The sequence below is a fragment of the Cololabis saira genome, chromosome 4 (assembly GCF_033807715.1).
Source record: "Cololabis saira isolate AMF1-May2022 chromosome 4, fColSai1.1, whole genome shotgun sequence".
NCBI lineage: Eukaryota > Metazoa > Chordata > Actinopteri > Beloniformes > Belonidae > Cololabis > Cololabis saira.
Genome location: NC_084590.1, coordinates 24,105,416 through 24,132,438, shown reverse-complemented (window position 1 = coordinate 24,132,438; position 27,023 = coordinate 24,105,416). Strand labels below are relative to the sequence as shown.

General features: G+C 39.5%; 3 protein-coding genes and 1 non-coding gene across 5 annotated transcripts in view; 1 reads left to right on the top strand and 3 right to left on the bottom strand.

Moving 5' to 3' along the window:
- Positions 1–1,570, bottom strand: part of grm5b (glutamate receptor, metabotropic 5b) — a 71,445-nt gene extending 69,875 nt beyond the window's left edge. The window contains exon 1 of the mRNA XM_061719233.1: positions 1,384–1,570. The gene's annotated coding sequence lies outside the window, so the exon portion shown is untranslated. The remainder of the gene's footprint in view (positions 1–1,383) is intronic.
- Positions 1,571–16,107: 14,537 nt separating this feature from the next.
- tyr (tyrosinase) lies at positions 16,108–22,122 on the top strand. The gene is made up of 5 exons (XM_061719231.1): positions 16,108–17,075; positions 17,483–17,699; positions 18,413–18,560; positions 19,307–19,488; positions 19,584–22,122. Exons 1-5 carry the CDS (start codon positions 16,248–16,250, stop codon positions 19,829–19,831), a joined length of 1,623 nt encoding a protein of 540 aa, XP_061575215.1. The 5' UTR covers positions 16,108–16,247; the 3' UTR covers positions 19,832–22,122.
- Positions 21,640–27,023, bottom strand: part of LOC133441683 (NADPH oxidase 4) — a 28,576-nt gene continuing 23,192 nt past the window's right edge. For both annotated transcript variants that reach the window (XM_061719230.1, XM_061719229.1), the window contains exons 14-18: positions 25,916–26,035; positions 25,707–25,815; positions 25,152–25,220; positions 23,658–23,758; positions 21,640–23,561 (exon numbers count right to left, since the gene is read on the bottom strand). In XM_061719230.1, coding sequence (XP_061575214.1) covers positions 23,441–23,561; positions 23,658–23,758; positions 25,152–25,220; positions 25,707–25,815; positions 25,916–26,035 — 520 coding nt within the window. In that variant the 3' untranslated portion in view covers positions 21,640–23,440. The remainder of the gene's footprint in view (positions 23,562–23,657; positions 23,759–25,151; positions 25,221–25,706; positions 25,816–25,915; positions 26,036–27,023) is intronic.
- trnad-guc (transfer RNA aspartic acid (anticodon GUC)) lies at positions 24,568–24,639 on the bottom strand. Its single transcript has one exon. It is a non-coding gene; the product is annotated as a tRNA-Asp (tRNA).

Genomic DNA, 27,023 nt, shown 5'->3' with positions numbered 1-27,023 from the left:
AAGTTAGTTTTTTTTTTTTTTTTTTTTCAGGTAACAATTATACAGACTCATAAATCAAACTTTGTCCAAATCTTAGTACAGTTTACATTATAATTGGCATAAATCCGTGTAATTTATACAGCTAGCACTGCTTTGTTGCACAGCACACAGGGAGGAAAAGCTTTTCCTCTATAGCAGTTCCAAGATCCAGTGACTTATAACACCACAGACAGTAACTTAAAGTGTGATCAAGCTTGATAAAGCAAGGTGAACAAAAGCTCCAAGTTCCAGCTAATGAACAACCATGATTTAGCTCATCAGAGCAGTTTGAATTGGCTATAGTTTATTGAGAGGATGTTGTGCTTTAATCAATGTTATGCATTGAAAAGTAAAGAAAACATATTGTGAAACACAATAAACAAAAGAAATGTGATGGTACATATAAGTATGTTAATTGAGTTTCTTGCTTCATGGGTTATCTGTTTATTTATCAGATGTGAGCGTTTTTTGTATCCCCACCCATGCCCATCCCCTTTGAGTGCCTCTGTTAAGAGCTGGCTCTTTGCCTTTTGCTTTAAATTAAATTTTAAACTCACACAAGCCTTTGAGTCCCAACTTTAATACAACATGAAACTGTTCTTATAAATGGAAATTGCATTGTAATGGACCCATTCCATGGGTTATAGCCTAATGTGTAAGATGAAGGTGGACTAAATATGGGCTTTTTTTTCTCCTTACTGATCAAAAAGACACCAAAGGTGACACTGTGGGATGGGATAATGATGCAGTGGAGGAGATCGATAACGTTTGAAGTTTCATAGCGGTCACAGGAGTAAAAGAGCCATTAACCTATACAACTTCACCAAGGATCCCCCTAAAAGAGCCACACACATCAAATCATTAAAAATAGAAAATCAATACAAATCTAATTGAAACATCCCTCTCCCATCTCCAGGATGTAGCCCACTGATTGTCTCTGCAGGCAATGACGAACTGTTTTAGGCTATGCAAGAAAACATATTTGTTTGTGCTTTTCAACAGATTTTAACTTAAAGTTTTTTTCAGCCAACATTTGTTATTCTTTTTATATCAGATGTGCCGAACAACCTTCAATATGGCTATCAACCTATATTACAATAGGTTATCAAAGAATAAAGATTAAAAAGATTATATCGACTCTCTAGTTCACTATCAGTTTTTGTTAATATAAAGATTCTTTATCTAATATTTATCAACTCGCTAAGAAGGGAGATATCTGAGGAAACATCTCCTTACTTATTTTAACAGGAATTATCGACAAACTTAGGTGGAATAGGGCTAATCGTTTTATTATTTATTTAATTTATCTAATCTTTCCACTACAGGAAGCTTTTTTCTTTGAATCCAGAAGTTGTTGTCACATACCTTTACTCGCAGGATGGAATGCTCCTGGAGAATCACAGCATCCCTCGTGCATATATCATGGCATCATGCTCACGGTGGTTAATCTACTTTTTCACTATGGCAACAAATGAACCATCTCTCTTTCTCTTTCTCTCTCTCTCTCTCTCTCTTTCTCTTTCTCTCTCTCTCTCTGTCTGTCTAATCGTGCGTCTCAATGAAGAGGCTTTTCTCCGTCACACAGGTCAACCACTCTCACTGTCTCTGAATGGTCCACGTCTCCTCTATCTCTCATCACACCTACCTCCAAGATACCATCTGGAGATAGATAGTGATAGAGTTAAGCCTGGGAGGACATCGAGGAAGAGAAGGGGATGGGTGTACGGGATAGAAGGGGGTTTGGAGCTTAGCTATGACAAGGCTTGGATTAATTTGTCAGCCAAATGCATTTTGGATTAGCAGAACATTAAAAGAGCATAGGCATATACACACACACAGCTGTGCACAATCACACACCTCTCACACATACACACATACACACACAAAAGCTGGACATAGCTTTAATGATTACTAACCCTGATCTCTGTTTCTGACTCTCCTGATGTTGTTTTGACACAAGCAGACTGGCAAAATATATGATTTACATCACAAACATCACACAAGTGTTCATGTGTGTCTACTTAATCTGAGCTGGTGCCATAAAGGGGTCACATATTGTAGATAAACAATGCAGCATAAAACAGTTTACCAGTTTTGCATGGGGGTTTTGATTACACAAAAAAGACATTGTCAGAAGTCAGCCTCAGCCGACGGTGACAGAGATGAAAAGCTATCCATTTATCCCAGCCATTCTTTTGTAGACACTTCATGCTGTTCAGGGGTCTGGAGGCAGTGGTGATTAGGGATCGCTCTATGGCAATATCAATCGAAGATCAAAAGATCTCTGACAATCAAAAGATCCCTGATAAATGTGGGTCAACACTGTTAATGTCAGATTAAACCAAAATAAATTAACTTGGATGAAATGGGGCTCAGCATGCTTGGTGTGACCTACAACAAGGACTGGTAGAAGGACGGGGACACAGAACAAATGCAAAAGTTGCGGAGCAGATTACATTTATATAAAGCACTAAAGAGCCAAGGCTCTATACACAAATACAGAACCATAAGATCACACAGTGTGTAGAGAAGCTTCGTAAAAGCAAGAATTACTCAGCATGATGATGGTAACACTTTACAAGGGACCGCTAAGCAGGCAAGGGAAGACAAAGATGATGCAGTCAGAAGAAGTGAGTTATGCGTTAATAGAAGTAAGACACTGAACTGGGGAAGGACATCAGGCTGAGGAGTTTCTCTAGCAGCAGACAAACTCTTGTCGTTTGCTTGTGTCAAATCGTTTTCTGGATTTTTGCATCCCTCCTCCCATCAGCAATGCCATCCTGATTCCTCGTTTGTTGTTAGGAGACAATTTTAAATAAAAAAACCAACATCCTGGTGCCAAACCACCATTTTACTTGTCAAAACTTAAGCCGTCGTTAGTCAATACAAACCCCGGCTGTTCTCTGCTGGTTGAAAATCCCCACATACTATCTGAGTCTATTTTTTTTTAGCCGGGGTTTTAATATGGTGTAGTAAGGCTTCTGTTTCCACCCCTACAACAAGAACATGCAGAAGCCGGCACAAAAGAGATGCCTTTAACTATGCTAAGGAAACTTCTGGAGGACCTCTGATCAAGTGAAGTCACACTTATCTTGTATGCAGGTGTTTGTTGCATAGATTGTGAAGTCCACATCTCCACAGGCAGCACATATGTGGATGCTTTTTGAGAATGACTCAATGTAGCTGAGGATTTTGCATTCAAGTTGAGTAATTTCACCCTTCTAAAAACAGCTGACACATCTAATCTCCCATTTCACTCAGCCTGTTCAAGGCAGGACCGATGTGCCTTCATTGTGGAAAAGCACGCTGTTTTGTAAGCAGGTCTGCAAATCTAGGGGTTTGAAGTCGATGCACTGCTTTTACGCCTCTGAGCCAGTCTCACAGCTGAACCGGGGTGTGTTTGTAAGAAGAAAAGGAAAGAGACTGCACAGTGGAAAACAGCGTCTTATCCCAGGAGGCTGCTGCCACTCAGCTGTGACCATGATACTTGCAAGCACATACTGATGCGGTACTGACCGCCCTGCCTGCCATCTGTAGGAGCGACCAAAGGCTAACAGTAATGACTTAACAAGGACATCTTTGTTTTTGGTGTGCCTGCATGGCACAACTGCTGTTTGGAAACATCCATCATTTCTCAACAAAGACATCAACCAACTAACTGGATGGATTCATGTCATTTTAATTGCTTTGTCTCTTTGTTTCACACAGCAGTGCTAGTCTCTTGTTAAATCCATTTTAGATTATGTTTTATAGATGTTTTTGTTTTTACTTTCATCATTTTGAAATGTAATGGCATACTTGCAGATGGTACAGCTGCACCAGAACTAGAACAAACAGACTCAAAAACAGTTTCTTTCCCAATGCCTTCACATTCCTAAACACGCATCTGACCACCATCACAGAAATCTTTTGTGCATTAAAATACTTTTTTTTGTTCCTTACATATTTATATTTATATTTTTTTACTTATCTTACTCTGCACTTTATATAAGGACCAGCACCTGCGATGAAGCACCTGTAATTGCGTTATATACGAAAACTGAACAATGACAATATAGAATCTTAAATCTTGTATTGTTTGGTTATAAAGACTAACATTTTATTTATCATTTACAGTTTTGTAATAAATGCCCTAGATTTATGAAACAGCACCTCTTGACTGAGGAAAAAAGGATGATATTTTCAGAAACTTCCATGTTCCACACAAAGTTTGCTTAGACGATGTGATGGTGACATCCGTGGAAATATTATGTTTGTTTTTTTGTCTGCAATATCTTGAAATGGAAACTCACAATCGGGCGATTGTGTTGCTTGAAACCAACCAAACCCTCCTGAAGTGTGAAGTTGGTTTCTAACCTGAAAAGCCCCAGAGAAAGAGGAGCTGAAGATCCTCTCATCCGTGAAAAACGGCAGTGGATATCCCCAAAGAATTTTGTGGAGCAGGTATCACTCAAGTCCTGAACGATCCACCATCAGATATTTGTCACCATCTCACCATTGATGGATATGCAAACTTTTATTGGGATTCATTCCTCGGTAGCACATTTGGACTCTTCACATTAATCAAACTTTTGGTTTGGTTTCACTGCTCTTTGGGAGAAAAAAGCCTTTATTAAATGAATGGGATATGACTCATTCAGCGTATCACCGTATTACTACTGATCACAGGTATAATCACTCTTGGCTAAAGCGCTTTCATTAATATCATAATCGGACAGCAAAACAATAACACTGGATTTTATGACTGATTGCAGCTCTTACATCTTGTGATGATTTATTTCCTCCACTAATGCAGGTTATGTCATGTGACCGATCGCCCTACAAGCACAAATGTGACAATACTAGTGAGTGTGCACTTGAGAGCAGCCCACAGTGGATTATAGGACACAGATGACTAATACTTTGGATGTTAATACAATCCCCCATATGTCGTATAAATGCCTATTCTTCGTCAAATTTACAAAAACCTTCCCCTGACATACTGTAAGATAGAAGATTGTTAAGTTATGTATCCTTTCAGCTCCCACACAGGCGTGCACAGTTCATACAAACATAAACACAAGGTATTTTACAGCCTGTGGTCACATCACATCATGTTTACTGATAGAGCTGGAATTGTCTTAGGTTCCATTTCCATGACAACCCTTGACGTAAAACAGAGAATCAACTGCTAATGTGCACTAATGCACAGAATAAACTCCTTTTTTCACTGATTTAGATCAACAAGTGAATTAATATTGATAAAAGTGGGACAAATCAATGACATGTGATAGAGTGAAGCGTGTCAAATGATGGGGAATTAGACTTAATGATAGGCCTGATGGAAGTCATCCAGTTACCACGGCGTATGAGCATAATCTGGCATTGGGGAAGCCAAGCAAAGATGCCAAGCCCGGGGAACAAGGCAATAGGACGGACCCCTGGCTGGTGGAAAAAAAATCCTGTGAGGCACACTTGCACTCAGTATGTGTTTTTGTGTAATCGGTGATCAATGTATATCTCACACCATATATAAGGTATTACTCCTTTCACCAGACTCCTCCACAAATCATGAGAACAGTATTTCAAAATAACAGTGGACATCCATGGTTGCTATGGACACAGTTGATTTACAGGTTTGTTTGTTTTGGGCAATATTTGTTCAGTGAATAAGACAAATAGAGAAGAAGACAACACCATGATGTCAACAGACAAAATAAGGGCATCGGTGCTGAAACATTAATTTGCATTTAATGTGATTCTTGCTTCATTGAATAAATGAAAATGGGCTTTTTAATGGCATCCATTTGTATTATGTACTAGACAAGTTTATGATGTGTAGCAAATGTTAGCACTGTGGTTTTATATTTCTAATAGGCCTTATTACTTGATATTATAATCTATTGCTCATTTTGAAAATTGGTCCCAGCTGGTTAACATTAACTCCCTGGCTACCATAGAAACACATTTTCCTGACATACTGACAACAGACTGGTGCGTTTGCCCTCTTCAAAGTTATGCAAAGCAGGTTAGAATAAGTTTAAACACTTGTGAAAAGCCTCACCTTATTTGCGGCTCAAAGCTTTGTTAGAAAAGTAGGAAAAAAAACAGAAATCTAGAAATCTTGATCTTCATGAGATAGGCCCAGCGGGACAGATGTGGGTCAAGTACGTTATACCAATATCTGCATCTATTTGAGCTATTTTTCACATTTCAAATGGAGAAATGCAAATTTTGAAGAGTTTTTCCTCAAATCCACAGCAGGGTGTTCCAGAGCCCCGGTGCATACAAACGAAAAGCAGCCTCAGTATCGATGTAAACTGTCAGCACAGGCTGACAAGCTGTCGCAATGGAGCTCCTAGCTACTAGGAGCTCTGACAACAGGCACAACACTCAGACTGGGAGAGATGTAGATATAAGTCACACATTAATCTAATTTCAGCTGTTTTCCCTGTTAATACCTTCAAACGTTCATAACTAGTAGTTTCTTGGTTTATAGAAAGACAGTTGAGTTTGAACTAAAACATGTGAGGTTACAAAACAAATGAAAATGACTTCATTGATTGTTTTGTGCTTTTTCAGCTCCACTTCAGCAACTGTATCAGTTCATTTTCTGGATGCAGAAAAGGTTAGAAATCAAGAGAGGACACTCTCTTTGATAGTGTGCACACACATGGATCCAAGCACACAACTTACTAGAGTAGTGTAGAGAGTATGCATTGACGTCACTTTCCCACTGGACCACGCCCCCCTTACTCGCACTGAGTGGCAAAAACAGCTGCAACTAGTGGAGAAGATAACAGCCGTTTATCGGCTTAAATTAAAGGCAGTTGGACTTGACAGTGACCCGTACAGTTACCTGAAGGACCTGTGGTCCATGGACATTAATATTTGACCACGAATTGAGTTTCCAGATATTTATATGTACTTAATTTTCTACGCCGGGGAAATACACGAAGCAAAGCTTGAAGGCATACAAAAGTCTCAACGCTTGGTCCTACTTCAAGGCAGGATTTATTGTAGAAATTAAAGTGATGAGGACACCGAACTTTATGATTTGACCGTTTAACGTTAGCGACCCAAAAATCCAACATTACCTGATACAAAATGGGAACCGCAAATCCACGTTTCGGTACCTGGAATCCAGTTGTTTCTGCGAATTGCAGCGAGCAGCGATGTCTTTCTTAAGCTTATTTTTCAACAGTCTGTAAAAAGATAACTCAGATTCCTTGCTAAATCTATGAGTACAGTCGATCCCACAACAGCTCTTTTCCATTTTAGATGTTTTCAAGTGTGCTCAAACTGAAGGTTTACGCTGCCACTCAGTCTTTCTGCCACTCAGTGGGTGTAACCCGCTGTGAAGTCGCATCCGTGACGTCATGCGCATTCCCTCTATACTCTATGTCAGCACATTCAGTGAGTTTCCACTTATTTAAACAACTTAAATTGTGTAGGCCTTGCTTGAAAATTGCTTCTAATAACTATCCATCCATCCATCCATCCATCCATCCTCTAACTCTTTGGGTCAGGTTGTAGTAGCTGTAGCCTAGGAAGGGAGGCCCAGACTTCCCTTCTCCCCTACCGTTTCATCCGGCTCATCCGGGGAATACCCCATGCCATACCCAGGCCAGCTGAGAGATAGGTTAATGTGTTAAATGTATTTAACACATTAACATATTCCACAAATATTCACTTGTAAAAAATTAATTAAAATAATATTTGTTTATTTCCAAATTAAGTTTAGTTGATAATGAATTTGTCCATCTCTCTGGTCATTCAGTTGTAATATTAAATATTTGGGGGTCATTTTGGACCCAAATCTTAGTTTTAAGAAACATATTAAAAAGACCTCTCATATTTTAAAATTTAATATTTCCAACTTCCGTCACATTAGGAACTCCCTATCTTTAGAAGCAGCTAAATCCTATTTTAATGCCATGATTTTATCCCATATTTTTTACTGTTTGTCTTCATGGTCTCAGGCCAGATCATCAGTTTTAAACCCTCTTAGATCTTTGCACAATCAGGCTTTGAAAATTCTTGATAGAAAGCCACAACATTTCCATCATTGCCACATATTGTTAAAACTTAAAATTTTAAGCTTTGATAATTTAATCAGGTACTCCAATATCCGCCTGCTACACAAAATCCTGCACGATGCTGCCCCACCCCCCCTAAAGGCCTACTGTATGTTCAGCCACACTCTCAATCGACCAGTAGAGTGCTAAGGTCTGTCTCCAGAGGTGAGTGCAATGTTCCAAAAAGGAAGTCCGCCTTTTCTCAATCAGATTTTTCATATAAAACTATTAAGGAATGGAATGGGCTCCCGGACAATCTAATGAACATGGCTGACTTCCATAGTTTTTCTAGGGCTGTCAAAAAGTGGCTTTTGGATAGTCAGTCCTGTTCTCATTGAAAATACCGGACGGGTATTTGGCCATCAGATGGTACCCATCTGATCTCATCACAAAATCATATTTCTTCCCATCTTGGTCCCCTTTCATACAACATCACCACTTCTTGTAGAAACCTCGGTATTATTTTTGACAAACACCTCAATTTGGACCAGCATATAAATTCCGTTGTCCAATCATGCTTCTTCCATCTTAGGAAAATATCCAAAATCAGGTCATTTCTTTCATCTAAAAACTTAGAGACAGTTATACATGCATTTATTTCATCCCGGGTAGATTACTGCAATTCACTTTTTTCATGCCTCACTCAGCAAAATCTAGATAAACTACAGTTAATTCAAAATGCAGCAGCCAGACTCATTACCCGGTCCAACAGGAGAGAACATATCTCACCAATTTTAAAGTCCCTTCACTGGCTCCCAGTCTGTTTTAGAGTGGATTTTAAAATTTTAATTATTACTTTTAAAGCTTGTATGAGGCTAGCTCCTGATTACATAGCTGACCTCCTGACCTCATACGAGCCTGAACGCACCCTGAGATCCTCTGGTTGGCAGTGGTGGACAGTAACGGAGTAAATTTACTTGAGTACTGTACTTAAGTACATATCCAGAGGATTTGTACTTTACTTGAGTATAAGATTTCTTTGGTACTTATTACTCTTACTTGAATACATTTCCAAGACAAATATTTTTACTTTTACTCGAGTAAATTTCTAGGAAGGCTGAAAAGTACTTGTTACTTTCAGGTCTGCTCTTTTTTCTTCTTCCCTAAAATCCTATTGGACACAAGCTGTTTTTGTCAAAGGGGGAGACCTATCACAGTGCACGCTCTCCACTGGGATGTACGTAAAGCGGAAATACGTCAAGCCTCCTCAAAACGATACCGCCAAAGTAGCCTGCGTTTGTCAAGACAGAGCCGCAACAAGTCAAGACAACAATGGCTACGCCTGCGTCAGGAGAAGAAAGACAATCCGCTGAGTCGTCTGAGTCTGATAATGAGCCGGACTCGGAGCAGGGACTTTCACAAAATCCTTGGCCGTATCTTAACTCAATGTTTGAGTTCAACCGAGTAAAAAATGAGGGCACAGACAAACCACAGACATTTATTTTCAAATGTTTATTGTGTCTGCCGACGCAGAACTACCTCTCTGCTTTCAACAACTCAACATCAAATTCTCAGAAACAAGAGTTAAAAGATCCTTAAATTAATTTAGAAAAAATATAGTAATTTACTGATGTGGAAAATAAGAAATTTACTCTTACTCTTACTTTTACTTAAAGTAAATTTAAAAGCATTTACTTTTGGATACTTAAGTACCTTTAAAAGCAAGTACTTTTCTACTCTTACTCGAGTAATATTTTGACTGAGCTACTTTTACTTGTAACAGAGTAAATTTTGACCAGTAGTATTTGTACTCTTACTCAAGTACTGGGGTCGAGTACTCTTTCCACCTCTGCTGGTGGGTCATTCCTGGCCATTCCTTGGTCTAACTTAAAGACCAAGGGTGACTGGGCCTTTTCTGTTTTAGCCCCTCGCTTATGGAATGACCTGCCAGAGGAGATCAGGGTAGCTAACACATTGTCTTCTTTTAAGTCACTTTTAAAAACTCACTATTTTAGACTTGCGTTTAACTGATTTTATTATTTTTCTGTTTTTATTATCTCTCAATTGTGTCTTAATATTGTAGTAATTGTTTGTTTCCTGTTTTTAATTGCATGTAAAGCACTTTGTGACTTGTTTTTTAAAAGTGCTCTATAAATAAAGGTATTATTATTACTATTATTACCCTTGTGGGTACCATCTGATGGCATTTGGATTTTCTGATTTATTTATCTTGACCCAACCTTATTTTAGGTTCAATTATTCTGATCTATGTTATTTTAATCAGTCTGTATTTTGTGCTTGCACTAAGTGCTTTAAATGTTAACCTTTTATTGTGGTTTGAGGACATTGTACAGTAGTCTGTTTCTTGTATTTGTATTTGAATACTGTCATTGTAAACCCTAATGTGTAGTATTTATGTTTGTCAAGGATTACAGATGGAAATTAGATTGTGGCTAACTCTGGTGCAGCCATCTTTTTAATGTACCTGCACATTGTCCTTTAAATAAATAAATAAACAAATAAAAGTAAGCAGTGAGTATGATTTGGTGGTTGCTCTTGGAGTGTTTTTGAGACACAAAAAAAATCTTGTTTAGGGTCACCAAAATCCAAGGACCGGTCTCGCTCACAGAAAATTGATATGGCTGCTTAAACAACAAAATTAAAATGACAGTAATAAATAGTCCAGCTGACCAAATCTTCTAAAAAATGTCCTCATGTAAATCTGAAGGATATGCAGTGGCCATATGTCATATAGCGGAACTAACGTTGCCACAGTAACGGGGAATGTTTCGAGTGGCAGTCACTGTGTTGTTGCCTTGGTTACTGAGATGCTCTTCTTGTGCCGGTTAGTTAGATATTGTGTGCTTGTCATTATAATAAATACTACGGATCAAGTCGAGCCTCGATCATTTTACAGCAGACATGCAGTACTAACTGGTCCTCAGTTTACCGGCTCCCAGCGCCCCCTGGTGTCTGTATCCGGTAAAGACAGCGTGGTTTATGAGTCCCAATCACCTTCCCTTGAGTAAGCAGCCTGCTGTAATTTCTGAGGCTTTACGTGAGGTAAACGTAACCAAAGTTCAAACAAAGAGCTCTCTCTCTCTCTCTCTCTGACTCCCATATTCGTACAGTGTGTGGGTTTGTCCTGTGACCGTCAGTCGGTCATTCCTTTGCGCTTCGCTGCGTTCCTGCAGCCAGATAAGCCGCATCCCGTGCCCGGCCACGGCAGCATGTGACCGGCTGCTGATCCATCCTGGAGCCGGCGCAGATGACTTTCTGCCCCGAGCCCGGGTGTGCTGGGCTGCAGGGCCCCGGAGAGGCCGGGCGAGGAACCATAAATCAGCCTTTACTCTCCTGGAAGTTTTTACGTGAGCTGCTTGGATGAAAGTCACGTGACACGTGGTGCAGGATCAGATGATGGGGGAACTCTTATCTATGATTGTACTATACCCCGATTACAGGGGCGAAAATGCCGTTTTGTAGTTGGGGGGGACAATAAACAGTACAATTTTAGAGAATAAATCCAGGGGGGGACAAGGAATAAAAGTTTTAGCCTTCCTTTAATAGGCTACAGCTTCTTGACATTTTCATCTCTATCTCGCAAACAGGCAGAAGACCTTTCTTAGAGTAATACAAAACAATGGTATTAGGTGGAAGTTGGCAATAATACAGCACATCTGACATAATACACCGCAAAAACCCAAAATCTTAACAAGAATATTTGTTTTCTAGTTAAAATGTCTAATTTTTAGTCAAAAAAATCTCATTACACTTAAAACAAGACTCATCACTGGAAAAAACAACAATTTTCACCTGTTTCAAGTAGATTTTCACTTGCAATAAGTAGAAAAATATGCCAGTGGAACAAGATTATTTTGCTTGTAATGAGAAGATAAATCTTGTCCCACTGGCAGATTTTTCTACTTATTTCAAGTGAAAATGTACTTGAAACAGGTGAAAATGGTCAAATAACAAGTTATTTTTCTTGTGATGACTCTTGTTTTAAGTGTAATGAGATTTTACTGTTTATCATTATTTTTGGTTTCGGTTTTGGCCACACATTTTCATTTTGGTGCATCACTAATAAATACTACTGCATTGTTCCAAAATTATTAATTCTGTCTCAAATTATTCTAGGGGGGGACAGCTTTACTAATGGGGGGGACATGGCCCCCCTGTCCCCCCCGGGATTTTTGCACCTGCCCGATTATTCATCTCCACTTCTGACTGCTTAAAAGCTGTTGCATTTTACTCTACATTCTCTATCTATCTGTGTGGAAGCAGCAATATTCACTGTCTGCACTGATACAAATATTGTGCTTGATCTACTGAAAAAAATAAGTCAACTTTTTGCATGAGATTATTATGTAGATCAAGAAAGACTAGTCTTTGTATAAACTACTTAATTTTTTGTATGTAAATAATACATTTTGCAAGTACAGTCAACTTAATTGTGTTAAGTTTACTTTATTTAAATATGTTATATTTACATGCCCTTAGATTTATTTTTTCAGTGTGGTACATATTTGGAAAGAGTGGAAATGTTACAGTTCAGCATTAATTTAACAGATTGTAAAATATTTGTCTTCTTTTTTACTCCTGTATCAAGTCTGAATATATTTACACGGTCTATGCATGCCTAACACTGACAGTATCTACAAAATAATGATAATAACACAAATTATTCTAATAACAATAATGCAGTAAATATATGGAATCAGGTGTAGAAACCAGACGGAGGTATAGTAAAATATGGATGGATTTACTTTACAAAAAATCGTAAACATAGATATTACTAAGGACCGCTGGTGACCTGTCTGGGGTGAACCATTTACTTTTGCTTGAAAAAAGCTGAAACAGGCTCCAGCAGATCCCCATGACCCTGAAAGATAGATGTGTGTACCGATAATGGATAGATGGACAATATCAACACCTGGATATGACCTTTAAGTGTATTTGTGTCCTCTGTCTCTTTTATGTTTACATAATACACTTATTTAATCTGCAGCAGTGTGCAAAAGTCTTGGGAACTGTTATTATTGTTGGTTTTTCAAAGATAAAATGACTCTCTGTGATAATTTATCAGTGTCATTGTTAAGATACAAATAGAAAGTACAGTCATAATTATGAACTTTGTTTTAATTATTGGCCCTTTTTTAATTCACCTGTGGTCACAGAAAAGGAAACTATACTAGTTAACATCTAGATAAGATGTACACAAAGTAAAATCACACAATGTCCTGAACAAAATTACTTCTCTATCAAAAGTATTAGTAGTTAGTTAGTAGTAATACTATTTAGTGTGACCTTCCTCAAACCAAGAAGGGATTAAAATATTCTTCATCCCTTTTTAACTTAACCTTTGGGTTTCTTGCTGAAAGTTGATAAACCTAATTTTGAATGACTATGGCTGCGTCCCAATTGAACCCCTCGCCCTCGTTTTCTTCACTAACCCTAACTTTTGCGCGTTCCCGTGAAGGTAGTGGTGTCCCAATTCCTCTTTTCACCAAGGGGGAGGGGGCATAACGAGGGCTAGGGGCTGAGAATAGCCCCTTCAATTCTAGGGTTTGCAGATGCTCCCTTCGCGAGCGAGGGGGTATGAAAATTTCCCAGAATGCTTTTCGTCGTCATTTGCGGACTGAATCAAAAAAAAAAACATGGCGGACATTTCTTATTTTTTTGGGAATAAAATCAATATTTTGAGTTAGTTTCTGCATAAAAATGCGTTTTGATTACATTTCTTGGTGCAAACCAATATTTTACTTTCATAATATTCACTCAGTGAATGTACATAATCCCTTTTTTGTCCGTTGTTCGCTAAGATCGCGCCGGAATATGGTTACGTAACCTACGTAAGCGACGCCGTAGGCTGCGTCTATTTAAAGCTCACCGACCGAGGAAAACATCCTTTGCATCCTTTATCTCAGCAACTGCTAGGTTTGAATAAATTTGGTATCAAGATAAAAGTTGTGCATGTGAGATCACAGCAGAACTAAAGATAGTACCAGGCTAGCGTAAATGAAGACATAAAAAAATAAATTTTTCTCTTTTACAAAATATTATACTTTAACATAAACCATCTAGAAATCCATTTTATAATATCACTTTATTTAATGTACCAATTTTCAAATTGTTTTCAAATCATAATCAGAAAAGAGAGGTTTTTAAAGAGATGTGGTTTTGGCACATTTTGGAATATCTGTGTCATTTAGGTTTTGCAGTTACAGTTTCAGTTACCCAACTAGATACCTTGTTTCGTTAATGTTTTCACTTCAGACATTCTTTAGGAAGAAGAAATTGTCCCATACAGATATTTGCTGTGATATTATTAAGGACTACATTCTATTTAGGCTTAAGAGAGCTCAGTTCTTGTAAACAAATGTTAATGTCGTTACATTTTGATAAATCAACAAAAATAGGAGTGCCTTAGACATTTGCAAAGTACCTCTTTCATATGAAAAGCTTTTGAGTGTACGAATAACAAAGATTTCCACCTGCCTGTTTCATTTATTTGGCATGAAATTGATTTGTTGCAGAATTACTGCTGGATACAGATGATGAAGGGTAAATAGAGGGAAGACAAATTGAATTAATTCAATTTATGAACGGAAAATAAACAAGCCAGTGATTACTGATTCTACTGAATGGACTTGTTTGTCACAAAAAATAAGATTTTATGCTCTTTGTTTTATTTTCTTCTTTGACATTGTCTATGATTGATGAAAACTGAGAAATGGGGACATTTGTTTTCTTTCCAGATCCTGATCTCAAATGTTCTCTGTTTTAGAGTAAAAAAAGAAGCAACTGTTGGAAATACTTCCTTCAACATTTGCTGCATCCACAGCCAACACTTCAGCCCTAGATTAAAAGTTATCAAAGCCTAAATTGCCAGAGAAAACAATTATGTATAATAACCTTTTCTGACTTTATTCTCAAAGTGGATCAGATTCTGCAAACATGCTTCAATCAGATGTTATTAAGTTTTAAACGACAATAATCTTCCTTATGGCGGTGGATGCTCTTTGGAGGTTTTGGCATTCCAGAGCAGAGCCAATGCATTAAATTTTACTGTGAAAATCTAAAATATTAATGTTGCCTTCAAGGGTACAGTTCTGCCTGCCACATCACTGAGAACTGTGCTGCTTACTCGCACAAGTTAACTGAGACAAAAAGTAAATGTTAAGCTGAGATCAGCGATACAAGATGTGGTCAAACGCTTATTTGAAGAGGCACAGTGACTCTGAAATGCAAATGTATCATTCTCCTAGTTCACAACAAAAACAGGTTACAGGGAAATTGTGCTTTTCAGATGGTTGTTTAGTTTTACTGTTGTTTGTTTCTTCATGTATTGTTATCTAAAAGCAGAGCTCTTAGATAACTTGGACCAGCTCTACACCCTCCGCAAGGTGCTCGAGGGTTCATGGGAATTTGCCCAACCGGTCCACATGCACCTTGTGGATATGGAGAAGGAATTTGACCGTGTCCCTCGTGGTGTTCTGTGGGGAGTGCTCCACAAGTATGGGGTCCGGGGCCCTCTGCTAAGGTCCATTCGGTCTCTGTATGATTCTGATGATATGATTCATACAATATCTGTTTTTCACTTTCTTTTCTTATTTTTTTCCTCTCAAGGCAGATAGTCTTGATCATGCGTAAATTCCTGGCGCGACTTCTTCGAGGGGGCTGGGGTTTGCTGGGTGGGAGAATGGCATACACACACACACACACACACACACACACACACACACACACACACACACACACACACACACACACACCACAAAAACACATTTTTGCCTGAGGTGTAATGAAGTGGAGGTCAGCTGGTCTCAAGACAAAGTGAAGTTGGAATCAACACTATTATCCTGAGCATGTGATGCTCCTATTAGAGTGTGTGTGTGTGTGTGTGTGTGTGTGTGTGTGTGTGTGTGTGTGTGTGTGTGTGTGTGTGTGTGTGTGTGTGTGTGTGTGTGTGTGTGTGTGTGTGTGTGTGAAGTACTGCATGCATGGGATCATATACTTTTTCAGAGGACGGCCCCCAAAACGGCTCAATGAATTGGGAGCGAGCAGGAGGCTGTTTGGGTGTTTGGGTGCATGAGAGAGGGGGTGGAAGGAGGCTTGGTAGCTGGTTAGATGGTAGTTTAGAGGAGCTGCAACTGGGAAACTGCACTAGTTTTGCAACAGGACTCTACATTCCCAGCCTAGTGAAGTCTGAAGCGGCTCAGATTTTTCACCATGAGAAGCTTGTTTCTGTGTCTTGTTCTGCTACAGCTCATTTGGACTTGTGCAGGTCAGTTTCCTCGCCCATGTGCCAACTCAGAAGGACTAAGAACCAAGGAGTGCTGTCCAGTGTGGGATGGAGATGGCTCACCCTGCGGGGCGCTGTCAGGCCGTGGATTCTGCACAGAAGTGCTGGTGTCCGATGAGCCCAACGGGCCACAGTACCCACACAGTGGGATTGACGACAGAGAGCGCTGGCCTTTAGCTTTCTTCAACCGGACATGTCGATGTGCTGGAAACTATGGAGGGTTTGACTGTGGTGAATGCAGGTTTGGGTACTGGGGTCCAGGCTGTGCTCAGTACAGAGAATCAGTGCGCAGGAACATCATGACCATGTCAACAGCTGAGCAGCAGAAGTTCATATCTTATCTCAACCTGGCCAAAAATACCATCAGCCGTGACTACGTCGTCAGCACGGTAACCAGAGCAGAGATGGGGGAAAACGGTGAGAACCCCATGTTCTCTGAAATCAACACTTACGACCTGTTTGTCTGGATACACTACTACGTGTCCAGAGACACCTTGTTAGGGGGCCCCGGGAACGTATGGAGAGACATCGACTTTGCCCATGAATCTGCAGCGTTTCTGCCCTGGCACAGAGTCTTCCTGCTTCACTGGGAGAACGAGTTAAGGAAGCTTACAGGAGACTTTAACTTCACCATCCCGTACTGGGACTGGAGGAATGCCCAGTCTTGTGAGGTGTGCACCGATGCTCTGATGGGTGGACGCAGCTCCCTCAGGCCCGACCTCATCAGCCCTGCTTCTGTCTTCTCCTCGTGGAAGGTAAGACAATCTCTCACCCTGAAACTATGTATGTTCACTATAGGAGGAGATCTTCCTCATCCCATCATGAGACATTGCAAATTGTGTTAATATTTGTCTTATCTAATAATAATGGGTTTTTTTTTTGTTTTTTTTTCATAAATTACATATGTTTCAAATAATCTATCTTCAACTGATTATAGGAAAGTAAAGTGGAGTTAAATTGTAATTAGGAAGGTCTGCTGTCACATAAAAGAAACTGTACCAAAATTACAGAGAAGTTGATGATAAATCTGAACTTAATTTGAATAATATCAGATTGTTAGACGTTTGTACCTTACGCATGTTGAGGTTCTATTAAAGCCCAGCACCTCCATAGCATCAGTTGAAGAAGAAACATGTATATTTGTGTGTCTTTACTTGTATAGGTGATCTGCACCCAGCCGGAGGAGTACAATAACCGTGAGGTATTGTGCAACGCCACCGGAGAGGGTCCACTGTTGCGTAACCCTGGTAACCATGATCCAAACCGCGTGCCACGGATCCCAACAGCAGCTGATGTGGATTTCACTATTGGTCTCCGTGAGTACGAGACGGAAACCATGGATCGATTTTCCAACTTGAGCTTTAGAAACGTCATAGAAGGTACACCCACGCACACACACACACACACGCACACACACACACACACACACACACACACACACACACACGCACACACACACACACACACACACACACACACACACACACACGCACACACACACACACATTCTTTAACCATTCTGACACTTCATCACTTCTACTTCACAACAATTATACTATAAAAAAACAGAGTTAATCATTGATTAGGAACTTGAAGTGGATTAGAAGTGGGGTAAAACTCCCACATAAGTAAAAAGAAAGAGGCAGAAGAATAGGGGAAGAAGAAGGCAGGGGCTTTGCAAACACCCCCAAACAGGTCTGCAGGGCATGTGGGAATTTCTAGGCAGATGTTAGGACGGGGAACGTTAGGGGCGGTGTAGTGAATTCAGTATCTCCCTCATGTGGAGTGAAAAAGAAAAACCTGAAACAAATGACGACTTTCTGACCATTTAGATCCAGTGTCTTCTGTGGAAGACGCACAAAAATCAGCATGACCAATCCCACACTTTTCTACATTATCCTGTATTACTGTACAGTCTGATTTACAAATATATTTTAAAAACTTCCCAATTACTAAACTCATCCTTCTATCCATGTAAATTACTTAAATCCTCTGTCTTGTTTTTCTGCTGATGTGCTTGTTATTTTCCCATCCTTTTGTTTCCACTAACATGATCACCACTGTTACATCTAACCTCATCATACATCTGCAGGTTTTGCCAGTCCAGAAACGGGCATGGCGATGACAGGCCAGAGCACCATGCACAATGGCTTGCACGTCTTCATGAACGGCACTATGTCCGAGGTCCAAAGTTCTGCTAATGACCCCATATTCCTGCTGCACCACGCTTTCATTGACAGGTAGTGGACACAAACACTCCCACACACACCAGCCTATTATTGACATGACCTAAAACTGACGTCTGTTGCTGGAGAAAGCCAAAAGTTCTCTTCTGTTTATCTTATTCATTATTAAATTCTGGAATGATGCTAACATAAATTTAAAAATATATCATTCTTTTGTTGTATTTAAGAAAATGGTTTGTAAAGCTATTTTTGAAGCTTATAAGTGCAATTGACCATCTGTAAATGTTTCTTTGCTTTTCTATTGTTTCTTTGCCTTTTGTTGTTTCTTTGCTTTTCTATTCTCTTTTTGGTTTTCTGGAGGTTGGTAGCCAAAAATAGAAAGTTGGTACTATAGGATAGGCTTTTATAAGCAGTTTGCTTCAGCCTATGCCTTTTCAGTTATTGTTCAACACAGTTTTTTGGTTTTGTATGAAAAGTTAATGCTGTGTACAATGTTTTTTTGGTGTTGTTTTGTGTTGCAATGACTGAATAAACTTCATTCATTCATTCATTCATTCATTCATTCATTCATTTTGTATTTTCTGTGATAAATGATCAGATTGGCTGCTGTTCTTAATATGAATGGAAAAATTGGAGAGACAGTAAATACAAGAGATGAGAGGAAGGAAGCAAAGAGTAGATGGGACAAAGAAATAACAAAAAAAGAACCGTACAAATATGTAATTGTAATGTCCTTGTTTATCCTATTTTCATCTCACCATAATTTTCTGCTGTTGTTCCATCCTTTATCTCTCATCCAGCATCTTCGAGCGCTGGCTGAGGACGCATCAGCCGCTCAGGAGCGGCTACCCAAGTTCAAATGCACCTATTGGCCACAATGATGGCTACTATATGGTTCCCTTCCTGCCACTCTATAGAAACGGAGACTACTTCCTGTCTAACAAGGCTCTAGGATATGAGTACGCCTATTTGTTGGACCCCGGTCAGTGCATAATTACAAGCATGTCCACCAAATGAGCCTTTGTAACATTTTCCCGTGTGTAACAAGCTCATCCCATCTCATCCGTCTTGCCACAGGTCAGAGGTTTTTGCAGGAGTTCCTGACGCCCTACCTCCAGCAGGCACAAGAGATCTGGCAGTGGCTACTTGGGGCCGGTATCTTTGGAGCTGTGATTGCTACACTTTTAGCTGTGCTGGCGGTTTTTGCCAGAAGGAGGTGGAGGCGTAACCAAAAGAAGAAGAGGGCATCAAGCTACGGAGAGAGACAGCCACTACTGCAGAGCAGCTCAGAAGAAGGTTCATCATCATACCAAACCACACTTTAACACTCACAGAACTTCTCCGTGATGTTGTATGTAAAAATAACTTGATATGTCTTCCAATGAATGACATTAATCTGGAAACAATTCCACCTCTGATATTCGATTCCTGTAAGAATAATGATACAGGTCTCAATATAACAGATGTGGGTACAGTTGAGCCAGAGAAGCGGTACAAGATACACATTTTTCAGCTCAGCATGTCTAACAGATAGTTGTGTGTGCTGTCTTTCAGATATCTGCTACTTAAACAGTTCAAACTAATGCATTTGAATATTTGGCAGTGTTTGTGGGCTTTTACAACCCTTTTCAGAGGACATATCATGAAGAAAAGAAAGAATAAACCCTTTTCTGAGATTCACAGCATATATTTGTATATTTGTCTTAAACCCCAATGCTGACTGTGTGCCCAAAGATGTTACACTCATTTCAGAAGAGAGACTCATTCCACCCCTCAAAACCAAATGTTGTGAACAGAAGTGTTGAAGAGCATTTTTTACTGTTTGTCTGTGGTATTTTGACCAAAGTATGTTGCAGACATTTCACCAATATCTCAGAAAGCTGTCTCTATATTAGATGAAAAGGGTATAATATATATATATATATATATATATATATATATATATATATATATATATATTAAAATAAAGTACATTTTAAACGAAGCTCTGGGAGCATGGACCCAGCATCGGGATGATATCCCTGATATACTGTAAGCACAGTGCATTATAAGTATTTCTGAGACACATAGGTATGCACTCACAGTCTAACAAACAGTCTGAACTAATTTTGAGTGTATAATTATCCTGCAACACATTCTGTTTCAATGAAATACAAAGACTGCACTTAATCATTTTTTTGTGAATACATCAACAGTTGACTTAAGCATCAGACTGAATATAGGATTCAATTACTATTTACACTATTTATTTACTCAGAAATCACTGAGAGGAACTCCATTTAGATCCGCAAAACTGTGATCTCATTTCCTCCTTGGCTTTATTCACTGACCATTCACCAGAGAACCAATATATGTAATTTATTATCAAGATTTATCATACTGTAAGAGTATGTCAGCTTACACGGCAGTAATTCAGTTTACTGATTAAAATCCACTGTAGTGGTGCTGTGAACATTCTTCATGACTTCATATGAGGTGAAAGGTCGGGTTTGGCTTTGATTACTCAGAATGTTGAAGGCACTTTATTTTTAACACCAGAAGCAAAGTTTAGAAAAAGGCTAGGCCTACAGGAAGTGAGGTCCAAAATGGTTCCTCTGATGTAATTGTAATGACACGATTCTTCTCAATTAGCGTCATGATATAACCGTGATATTGAAATTTTCCAGCAACGCCAACACTGAGTCTCAAACACACACTTCGTGTGTTAGTAATGGTGCTAAATGACCACAGTGTCACATCATGTCTGTGAGTAAATTATTGAAAGAAAGTGTACATACGATAACAATGACGAATCATTACATTGTGTTGCATTTAACTCAAACTTGATGGACTTTTCTGATTTTTTTCAAATTAATGCTAGATTGTTAAATAAACTGTTTCCCCCTAAAACAATTGTGTCTTTGAAACTAAAGAATAGCAGCATTTTACGTACATGGAAGTGTTTGTCTTGCTCACAACAGTAATGCCTGCCTTAAAAGATGTTGAATTTATGGCAACAGGCAATTCACTTGTTTTAGAGCAGGACTTTCTTTTCACTGTTTCACAATTTAACAGACTGGAGTTTAGTCTGCACTAGGTCCCATTTAAGCCATTAAGCTTTGTTATTTGACAAAATAATGCTCACAACCTAAGATTATGAGTTCAAATAACACATTTAATCAGGATATAATAAATAAAAAATCTTTTATTCCATACTTTACTTCAAAAAAGATCATTCTGAAGGTAAACATACAATTTCACATTTACACGCATTTTTTTGAATACTCTAAAGTATAGTTACAATAGGATATAATCAGGCTGTTGCATTTGGAAAAGCATAAATGTTGGGATTCTTTTCAAAGACCTGGTGCCAAGAAAACAAAATCACATGCTATAACTTGGACTTTTATCACTGTTTTTCATGAGTTAATCTGTGAATACATGTTCAAATATGGACACTTACTTGGTGAATGAATTGCGAAGCTTCAGAGGTTTGACTTTTACTTTCTAAGATGTATAATAATCATCAATGAAATGGGGGTAAAGGCCAACAAATGCTGCTTTTCTTTGTATGTTGCAGAACTTTGGTACACAGATAAGCAATAAAGACAGAAAGACAGCATTTTTTGACCTGTCTTTGCTCTGCTCCTTCACTCTTTTAAAAGGAAATCGCCTCGGGTTCCAACATGTAAAGTTCTCATGGAGGAGTCAAATGTTTGACTCTGTCTCTCAGCTATGTCAAATAAGTAGGAGTTTATGTGAAGCTTTCCTTCAGGCTGTCTAAAAACCTGTGTGTAGGACATAATCCAACACCAACTGATCCATGAAGAGCTAAACTTACAGGTGAACTGGAGTTGAAACTGCATTTAGAGAATAAGACATCATTGTAATTTACGAATGCTAGCAAAAAAATGTCTCGTAACAGTAAAACAGCACTTTCAATGCCCTTTATAATAACAAAGAGCACATTTATTTAATGTATTTTTGGCACTGGGTTGTGTTTTGGCTGTATGTCAAAATAATGACATTACATCAAGATAGCTTTTTGGTGAGTCAAAATTCAAGTGAAGGTTAAATGATATTTAAGATTTGACTGACACTAAACTGGCACCTGGTTGTTACCCCTTGATTTTCCCACCTGTGTCTTAGTATTTCAATTCTTTTTTATTTATTTGGGGTCTATTACAACATATATATGGTGCATATATGTTACATATTCTGAAATGAGTTGTGCAAAGCTAAAACACCAATTTTTAAGATTTTAACATCGCCATCTTAATCCAGCTGCTATGAACGGAGCTGAAAACACATGGCTGAAAACAGAGCTGTTGCGCTGCATCTCTGGTATTTTTGCCAACCGAGTCAAAGATGTTTTATTAAGACCTCAGGGGCCATTATTATTCCTTTAAACACTGCTTCTTTGTTGTCTCTGCCCTGAGTGATATAAAAGGCCTGAAAAGATGAACTCTTGTAGTGTTCTGTTGAGAGAATTGCAGACATTTGTCTCACTGCACAAGGAAACAAATGTCTTCCACAGAGGGATGTGTCATGGGAAACCAGCAGCTTGAGAGAAAACCAGAGAGCTGGTTTTGTCACTTGTTGAATGGATCACATGTCCATGCTGAAACAACTAAAGCCCTAAGTTGTAGGTTAGGTTGATCTGTGCTGTAGAGAGCAACGGCTCTCAGGGAACGAATTAAGTTTAGCGTTGCTGGGCCTTTTAAGACCAAGGAGCAGAAAGCATATTGAATACACACACAGTTGGTGAGTATTGAAGCTTTGTGGACAGTTTTGTTCATTTAAAGTGACTCAGACAGTTAACCTGCTGAATCACAGATGTGTACAAAGTTCACATATTGAGATTGACAACATACATTCAGAAATGTATTTCAGTCAAATAAACTTTTTAAATGAATGAGATCCACCCAACCAAAGTAAATAGCTCTGTCATTCAATCAGCTGAATGACTCCTTGTTAAATTCAAAGATCGTGCCACAGGACCGTGCTGAATTGCATAACCTATGGAGAGTCCTAGAGATTCCCTTTGGTCCACAGCAGAAAACCCCAACTCGCTTCCTGAAACCACAGAGAAAAGAAGAGGCATTAACCCTATGGGATGTTAGTTTTAAAAAAGTAAATTAACATTCTCATGGAGATTCCTCCACTACCCACTGTTCATTGCTCTTTCCTATCTCATCAAAAAGCAACTTCCACCTGGGCCGACCAACCACCAGCCTCGATGTGAGTGGGCCGTACTGTTCCTCACACATGCTCTGTAAGAAATATAAAGGACAACAAAAGACAGCAGCTTTCACAGACATTTTCATTAGGGTGCGTGAAGCGTGTTTATATTGTCACTAATGTAGCAAGAGCATGATTTTAGCATTTCAAATCTCTGTCGGTACACGTAAAAAGGTTTGCATTTTCCCCCACCCCCTCCTTCTCCTGCAAACCGACATCACTTGTGTGTGCTTCAAATTACATCAGACTCAATTCATCACACTTTGTTTAGCACTTTCCATACAGAACACAACACTGTATATTTAGTAAGTACTTTGTTTTTCTCTGACTTGATTGTCTGTGCATTTTTCTTTCCTTTTTGGGGGCGAAGATTGCTTAGTTACATACTGTGTCTATAACTAATTCGTGCACCTTTTAAGCAGCTGTTCTAGTGTTTTTAATTTGAGACCTGAAACCCACTGCTGTGTGACCCAGCATGAAGCCATTTACACACAACAAAGCCTTTTATTGCAGCTGTGTGAGCGATGTGAGCAACCCTGCCACTAAAGAGGGTTAGGTAACGTAAACAGACTGTTACGGGTCAAGAGCTTTCTGTCAATAAGGTATAAGGTAACCCACGATAGAGTAATCTAATGTTGTGCCATTTGCGGGGGGGGTGGGTCTGCCTTAGAAAGCAAAAGAAACTGAGGCTGTTCATCCATTTAAAAGAACAAAGGAATAGCTGAAAGCCTCAAAAATGACAAAAATTTAAATGTTACAGAATTATGAAAGTAGTTTTAGTAGCTCTGTTGCGTCACATAGGAAACTTGTAAAAGTGAAGAAAAAAAAAAAAAGTGAAACTCTCCCCGTCGGGGAATCGAACCCCGGTCTCCCGCGTGACAGGCGGGGATACTCACCACTATACTAACGAGGAGTTGTTACGACATGGTGATACAAGTGTACAAGTTGACAATAGTTTTCACTGCCGTCTGTCTCCACAACAGTTAAAAGGGCTGAACGTACTTCCCTACGTGTATTTCTACCAATATGTAAATGTTTCCTTCTGGATTACCAGACTGCTTTTCAACTATATGCATAACAGTAGAAATATCTGGGCTACTTCAATGTTATATGTTTACACAATATAAAATGATTAGAGTCTGGGAGTAAGACAACTGGATTACAAATGAAGTGTATAGACTAATACAAATTCACACAATAAACTCATAATTCAGAGAGAGAACAGCTGGATCACTGTTGAGAAGAACGGCTCAGACTTTAGGCGCTCCCTGTACTGTGCTGCCCTCTAGTGGGAGAAATGTGAAATAATGACAATGAGACAACTACAGTAAATGGAAAAATTAATATAAAAAAAAACTGTGTGTGTGTGTGTGTGTGTGTGTGTGTATGTGTGTGTGTGTGTGTGTGTGTGAATGTCATATTTACCTGCAGGCTGTCTGGCTGACTGATGTATAACTTCAGATTAAAGTAGTCGGGTCTGTTCTCCTGCCAAAGCTAAGTGGCAAACATAAAAATGGACGGTTCATTCAATAAGTCAAAAAATTGCAAAATAATATTCAAAATTGTATTTTTTTTTTTTTTGTAGGACTGCCTGAAATAATGAACGACTGTGTCATTGTAATCTATATTTTCACCACTAGATATCACTACATCCTAAACATTGGGCTATCATATTTCCCTTTTATCTGTACATTGTATGAATCTATAGCCATTCTACATCACATTTACAACTTGGAGTTGGATATTCAGCGTGTGACAATGTCTCTTTAATAGGAGCAGAAAAAAAGGTTGTGTAAGTGTAAAACCGGGTTGTTTAACCGGTACAACTTCAATTTTCTAAAGGTATGAAAAATCCAAGAACTGTGAACATTTTCAAGTACATTGTGTGAGCTTATCCTCACAGCTGAACGATAGAAGAACAGACTGTTGATGTTGCAACAATGTAAAATGAAAGCAGTAGCATCCAGACTTGATCCTGACCTTTTGATGCAGGGCACACAGAAGATCTGCAAACCAGTAGAAAGACTGGAGCTCCCTGCAGACCCACACAAAGTACAGCCTCTGCAACCTGAAACCCCTCCAGTCATCACTTGGCATACAAAGAGAAATACAGAAACATACAAACATAAGTACTTGCTGACAAAATGTATCATCTGTCAGTATGTGACATAATTTCCAAAAGAACTCACAGCAGAGCACGCAGCACACAGGCAAACGGCGTGACTCCTATTCCTCCAGCAACGCACAGACTGACATCATAGTTGAAGACTTCCTCTGACGGACTTCCAAATGGACCATCAATATAAAGCCTGATCATTAAATGGAGACAAAACAAAGAAGCAGTTGACTCAGAAATTACAATGATATACATAAAGCATAAAGCTAAGTCAACGTCCTGCAGTAGAAATCTCTGTGCCTGTGACCAGACTCTGTGTGTTGGTACGTGAGTTTTTTCTGTCAACAAACAGACAGCAATCCCCCAAACACACAAATACTCATCATCCCTACAGCAGCTGCTCAAACACTGGTGACATCTAAGGGTGCGCTAAGAAATCTGTACCATTCCCAAGCACAACTGACCCTTCAAGTCTGGTTTGTGTGACTAGTGTGCGTGCTCCTTACCACGATCAAGCATGGCATGATTCCTGGTCTCTACCACGGTAAAAAGAGATGTAATGCGTTTGGGAGCAGCGCGGCTGCATATAAAGGTGGAGCAGAGCGTGTTAGCAATGTAGTTTTGATATATAGAGTTTCTTGTGACAATCATTTAACAACATAGCCCACTTCAGGACCACCTTATGCCACTTTTGCACTAGTATCGGTTGAGCCCGGCTCCGCTCGGCGCGGTACGGCACGCTTCCACCCGTGTGTTTTCGCATTGCCAGGGGAGAAGCGGGCAGGTTTGGGTGAAGCTGCTGTGACGTACTCGATTGCGCAACCGCTTTGTTCATGTCGCGCTGATGAGAAATCAGCTGGAGCCGCGAGCGGCTGAGAGTAAAACAGCCCGTCTACATCCCTTTTTAAATTTTTTCTCCTCAGCCATCAGGTTTATGAACATCTGCACCTCAGAGTTGGATCACCAAACAGACGTTTTGCGCTTCATAATAAAATCGCTGCGAGCCGCGAGTCGCCTCCATGGATGTATTGGTCGCCTCGCTCTGACTCCCGCTTCCTGATTCAAACGTCTGACGGCCCCGCCCCCCGACCAATCAGAGGCACGGAGGGTGGTGACGTCCCCGCCCCCCGACCAATCGGTGGCGAGGAGGGTGGTGACGTCAGAAATAGTCCCTTCTCAGC